The sequence below is a fragment of the Taurulus bubalis genome, assembly GCF_910589615.1.
Source record: "Taurulus bubalis genome assembly, chromosome: 2".
Classification (NCBI taxonomy): Eukaryota; Metazoa; Chordata; class Actinopteri; order Perciformes; family Cottidae; genus Taurulus; species Taurulus bubalis.
In genome coordinates, this window is record NC_136590.1 from 47,063,305 (window position 1) to 47,069,304 (window position 6,000).

At 36.4% G+C, this 6,000-nt stretch overlaps 1 protein-coding gene across 1 annotated transcript in view; it reads left to right on the top strand.

Annotated features, from left to right (window-relative positions):
* prkg1 (protein kinase cGMP-dependent 1) overlaps positions 1-6,000 on the top strand; it is a 78,829-nt gene that overhangs the window by 33,511 nt on the left and 39,318 nt on the right. Inside the window, exon 2 of the mRNA XM_079238013.1 lies at positions 197-363. Within this exon, the coding sequence (XP_079094139.1) occupies positions 197-363 (167 nt within the window). The remainder of the gene's footprint in view (positions 1-196; positions 364-6,000) is intronic.

Sequence of the window (6,000 nt, forward strand, 5' to 3'; positions counted from 1 at the left end):
TGTTGTTGTTGTTTTATTTTATTTTGTATTTCCTTATTAATAAATCATAATGTTTGAGACTGCAGATCTGCGTCCTGTTGCAGTGAGACGTTTATAGAAGATATTGTAGACCAGTAATTACGTATTAAATCTGCTGTCTGCTGGACTGATTTCTCCTCGTCTCCTCTCCTCGCCTCCTATGCTCGTGACCCCTCAGGTCAAAGGAGATGATAAAGGACGCCATCTTGGACAATGACTTCATGAAGAACCTGGAACTGTCTCAGATCCAGGAGATCGTGGACTGCATGTACCCAGTGGACTACGGGGAAGACGCTTGCATCATTAAGGAGGGCGACGTGGGTTCTCTGGTCTACGTGATGGAAGGTGAGCGGCTCGGGGTCGCCGTGACAACGAGGTCATGTTTGTCTCCAATACGACAAGGTCATGGCTGTCTCGCTGTTTTAGTCCTCATTGTTTTAGTCCTCATTGTTTTAGTCCTCGTTGTTTTAGTCCTCGTGTTAGTCCTCATTGTTTTAGTCCTCATTGTTTTAGTCCTCGTTGTTTTAGTCCTCGTGTTAGTCCTCATTGTTTTAGTCCTAGTTGTGTTAGTCCTCATTGTTTTAGTCCTCATTGTGCTAGTCCTCATTGTTTTAGTCCTCATTGTTTTAGTCCTCGTTGTGCTAGTCCTCATTGTTTTAGTCCTCATTGTTTTAGTCCTCATTGTTTTAGTCCTAGTTGTGTTAGTCCTCGTTGTTTTCCTTGTTGTTTTAGTCCTCGTTGTTTTCCTTGTTGTTTTCGTCCTTGTTGTTTTAGTCCTCGTTGTTTTAGTCCTAGTTGTTTTAGTCCTCATTGTTTTAGTCCTTGTTGTGTTAGTCCTCATTGTTTTAGTCCTTGTTGTGCTAGTCCTCATTGTTTTAGTCCTCATTGTTTTAGTCCTCATTGTTTTAGTCCTAGTTGTGTTAGTCCTCATTGTTTTAGTCCTCGTTGTGCTAGTCCTCATTTGTTTTAGTCCTCATTGTTTTAGTCCTAGTTGTGTTAGTCCTCATTGTTTTAGTCCTTGTTGTGTTAGTCCTCATTGTTTTAGTCCTTGTTGTGCTAGTCCTCATTGTTTTAGTCCTCATTGTTTTAGTCCTCATTGTTTTAGTCCTAGTTGTGTTAGTCCTCATTGTTTTAGTCCTCGTTGTGCTAGTCCTCATTTGTTTTAGTCCTCATTGTTTTAGTCCTCGTTGTGCTAGTCCTCATTGTTTTAGTCCTAGTTGTTTTAGTCCTCATTGTTTTAGTCCTCATTGTTTTAGTCCTCATTGTTTTAGTCCTAGTTGTGTTAGTCCTCATTGTTTTAGTCCTCGTTGTGCTAGTCCTCATTATTTTAGTCCTCATTGTTTTAGTCCTCGTTGTTTTAGTCCTTGTGTTAGTCCTCATTGTTTTAGTCCTAGTTGTGTTAGTCCTCATTGTTTTAGTCCTCGTTTTGCTAGTCCTCATTTGTTTTAGTCCTCATTGTTTTAGTCCTCGTTGTGCTAGTCCTCATTGTTTTAGTCCTAGTTGTTTTAGTCCTCATTGTTTTAGTCCTCATTGTTTTAGTCCTCATTGTTTTAGTCCTAGTTGTGTTAGTCCTCATTGTTTTAGTCCTCGTTGTGCTAGTCCTCATTGTTTTAGTCCTCATTGTTTTAGTCCTCGTTGAATTAGTCCTCATTGTTTTAGTCCTAGTTGTTTTAGTCCTCATTGTTTTAGTCCTTGTTGTGTTAGTCCTTGTTGTTTTAGTCCTCGTTTTATTAGCCCTTGTGTTAGTCCTCATTGTTTTAGTCCTAGTTGTTTTAGTCCTCATTGTTTTAGTCCTCGTTGTTTTAGTACTCGTTGTATTAGTCCTTGTGTTAGTCCTCATTGTTTTAGTCCTCATTGTTTTAGTCCTAGTTGTTTTAGTCTTAGTTGTTTTAGTCCTAGTTGTATAAGTCCTTGTTGTTTTAGTCCTTGTTGTTTTAGTCCTAGTTGTTTTAGTCCTTGTTGTTTTAGTCCTCGTTGTTTTCCTTGTTGTTTTAGTCCTAGTTGTTTTAGTCCTAGTTGTTTTAGTCCTTGTTGTTTTTGTCCTCGTTGTTTTAGTCCTCGTTGTGCTAGTCCTCATTGTTTTAGTCCTCATTGTTTTAGTCCTCGTTGAATTAGTCCTCATTGTTTTAGTCCTAGTTGTTTTAGTCCTCATTGTTTTAGTCCTTGTTGTGTTAGTCCTTGTTGTTTTAGTCCTCGTTTTATTAGCCCTTGTGTTAGTCCTCATTGTTTTAGTCCTAGTTGTTTTAGTCCTCATTGTTTTAGTCCTCGTTGTTTTAGTACTCGTTGTATTAGTCCTTGTGTTAGTCCTCATTGTTTTAGTCCTCATTGTTTTAGTCCTAGTTGTTTTAGTCTTAGTTGTTTTAGTCCTAGTTGTTTTAGTCCTTGTTGTTTTAGTCCTTGTTGTTTTAGTCCTAGTTGTTTTAGTCCTTGTTGTTTCAGTCCTCATTGTTTTCCTTGTTGTTTTAGTCCTAGTTGTTTTAGTCCTAGTTGTTTTAGTCCTTGTTGTTTTTGTCCTCGTTGTTTTAGTCCTCGTTGTGCTAGTCCTCATTGTTTTAGTCCTCATTGTTTTAGTCCTCGTTGAATTAGTCCTCATTGTTTTAGTCCTAGTTGTTTTAGTCCTCATTGTTTTAGTCCTTGTTGTGTTAGTCCTTGTTGTTTTAGTCCTCGTTTTATTAGCCCTTGTGTTAGTCCTCATTGTTTTAGTCCTAGTTGTTTTAGTCCTCATTGTTTTAGTCCTTGTTGTTTTAGTACTCGTTGTATTAGTCCTTGTGTTAGTCCTCATTGTTTTAGTCCTCATTGTTTTAGTCCTAGTTGTTTTAGTCCTTGTTGTTTTAGTCCTCGTTGTTTTCGTCTTAGTTGTTTTAGTCCTAGTTGTTTTAGTCCTTGTTGTTTTAGTCCTAGTTGTTTTAGTCCTTGTTGTTTTAGTCCTCGTTGTTTTATTCCTAGTTGTTTTAGTCCTTGTTGTTTTAGTCCTTGTTGTTTTTGTCCTAGTTGTTTTAGTCCTTGTTGTTTTTGTCCTTGTTGTTTTATTCCTAGTTGTTTTAGTCCTTGTTGTTTTAATCCTTGTTGTTTTAGTCCTCGTTTTATTAGCCCTTGTGTTAGTCCTCATTGTTTTAGTCCTAGTTGTTTTAGTCCTCATTGTTTTAGTCCTCGTTGTTTTAGTACTCGTTGTATTAGTCCTTGTGTTAGTCCTCATTGTTTTAGTCCTCATTGTTTTAGTCCTAGTTGTTTTAGTCTTAGTTGTTTTAGTCCTAGTTGTTTTAGTCCTTGTTGTTTTAGTCCTTGTTGTTTTAGTCCTAGTTGTTTTAGTCCTTGTTGTTTTAGTCCTCATTGTTTTCCTTGTTGTTTTAGTCCTAGTTGTTTTAGTCCTAGTTGTTTTAGTCCTTGTTGTTTTTGTCCTCGTTGTTTTAGTCCTCGTTGTGCTAGTCCTCATTGTTTTAGTCCTCATTGTTTTAGTCCTCGTTGAATTAGTCCTCATTGTTTTAGTCCTAGTTTTTTTAGTCCTCATTGTTTTAGTCCTTGTTGTGTTAGTCCTTGTTGTTTTAGTCCTCGTTTTATTAGCCCTTGTGTTAGTCCTCATTGTTTTAGTCCTAGTTGTTTTAGTCCTCATTGTTTTAGTCCTCGTTGTTTTAGTACTCGTTGTATTAGTCCTTGTGTTAGTCCTCATTGTTTTAGTCCTCATTGTTTTAGTCCTAGTTGTTTTAGTCTTAGTTGTTTTAGTCCTAGTTGTTTTAGTCCTTGTTGTTTTAGTCCTTGTTGTTTTAGTCCTAGTTGTTTTAGTCCTTGTTGTTTTAGTACTCGTTGTTTTCCTTGTTGTTTTAGTCCTAGTTGTTTTAGTCCTAGTTGTTTTAGTCCTTGTTGTTTTTGTCCTCGTTGTTTTAGTCCTCGTTGTGCTAGTCCTCATTGTTTTAGTCCTCATTGTTTTAGTCCTCGTTGAATTAGTCCTCATTGTTTTAGTCCTAGTTGTTTTAGTCCTCATTGTTTTAGTCCTCATTGTTTTAGTCCTCATTGTTTTAGTCCTAGTTGTGTTAGTCCTCATTGTTTTAGTCCTCGTTGTGCTAGTCCTCATTGTTTTAGTCCTCATTGTTTTAGTCCTCGTTGAATTAGTCCTCATTGTTTTAGTCCTAGTTGTTTTAGTCCTCATTGTTTTAGTCCTTGTTGTGTTAGTCCTTGTTGTTTTAGTCCTCGTTTTATTAGCCCTTGTGTTAGTCCTCATTGTTTTAGTCCTAGTTGTTTTAGTCCTCATTGTTTTAGTCCTCGTTGTTTTAGTACTCGTTGTATTAGTCCTTGTGTTAGTCCTCATTGTTTTAGTCCTCATTGTTTTAGTCCTAGTTGTTTTAGTCTTAGTTGTTTTAGTCCTAGTTGTTTTAGTCCTTGTTGTTTTAGTCCTTGTTGTTTTAGTCCTAGTTGTTTTAGTCCTTGTTGTTTTAGTCCTCGTTGTTTTCCTTGTTGTTTTAGTCCTAGTTGTTTTAGTCCTAGTTGTTTTAGTCCTTGTTGTTTTTGTCCTCGTTGTTTTAGTCCTCGTTGTGCTAGTCCTCATTGTTTTAGTCCTCATTGTTTTAGTCCTCGTTGAATTAGTCCTCATTGTTTTAGTCCTAGTTGTTTTAGTCCTCATTGTTTTAGTCCTTGTTGTGTTAGTCCTTGTTGTTTTAGTCCTCGTTTTATTAGCCCTTGTGTTAGTCCTCATTGTTTTAGTCCTAGTTGTTTTAGTCCTCATTGTTTTAGTCCTCGTTGTTTTAGTACTCGTTGTATTAGTCCTTGTGTTAGTCCTCATTGTTTTAGTCCTCATTGTTTTAGTCCTAGTTGTTTTAGTCTTAGTTGTTTTAGTCCTAGTTGTTTTAGTCCTTGTTGTTTTAGTCCTTGTTGTTTTAGTCCTAGTTGTTTTAGTCCTTGTTGTTTTAGTCCTCATTGTTTTCCTTGTTGTTTTAGTCCTAGTTGTTTTAGTCCTAGTTGTTTTAGTCCTTGTTGTTTTTGTCCTCGTTGTTTTAGTCCTCGTTGTGCTAGTCCTCATTGTTTTAGTCCTCATTGTTTTAGTCCTCGTTGAATTAGTCCTCATTGTTTTAGTCCTAGTTGTTTTAGTCCTCATTGTTTTAGTCCTTGTTGTGTTAGTCCTTGTTGTTTTAGTCCTCGTTTTATTAGCCCTTGTGTTAGTCCTCATTGTTTTAGTCCTAGTTGTTTTAGTCCTCATTGTTTTAGTCCTCGTTGTTTTAGTACTCGTTGTATTAGTCCTTGTGTTAGTCCTCATTGTTTTAGTCCTCATTGTTTTAGTCCTAGTTGTTTTAGTCTTAGTTGTTTTAGTCCTAGTTGTTTTAGTCCTTGTTGTTTTAGTCCTTGTTGTTTTAGTCCTAGTTGTTTTAGTCCTTGTTGTTTTAGTCCTCGTTGTTTTCCTTGTTGTTTTAGTCCTAGTTGTTTTAGTCCTAGTTGTTTTAGTCCTTGTTGTTTTTGTCCTCGTTGTTTTAGTCCTCGTTGTGCTAGTCCTCATTGTTTTAGTCCTCATTGTTTTAGTCCTCGTTGAATTAGTCCTCATTGTTTTAGTCCTAGTTGTTTTAGTCCTCATTTTTTTAGTCCTTGTTGTGTTAGTCCTTGTTGTTTTAGTCCTTGTTTTATTAGTCCTTGTGTTAGTCCTCATTGTTTTAGTCCTAGTTGTTTTAGTCCTCATTTTTTTAGTCCTCGTTGTTTTAGTACTCATTGTATTAGTCCTCGTGTTAGTCCTCATTGTTTTAGTCCTCATTGTTTTAGTCCTAGTTGTTTTAGTCCTTGTTGTTTTAGTCCTCGTTGTTTTATTCCTAGTTGTTTTAGTCCTTGTTGTTTTAGTCCTTGTTGTTTTTGTCCTAGTTGTTTTAGTCCTTGTTGTTTTAGTCCTTGTTGTTTTATTCCTAGTTGTTTTAGTTCTTGTTGTTTTAATCCTTGTTGTTTTAGTCCTAGTTGTTTTAGTCCTAGTTGTTTTAGTCCTAGTTGTTTTAGTCCTTGTTGTTTTTGTCC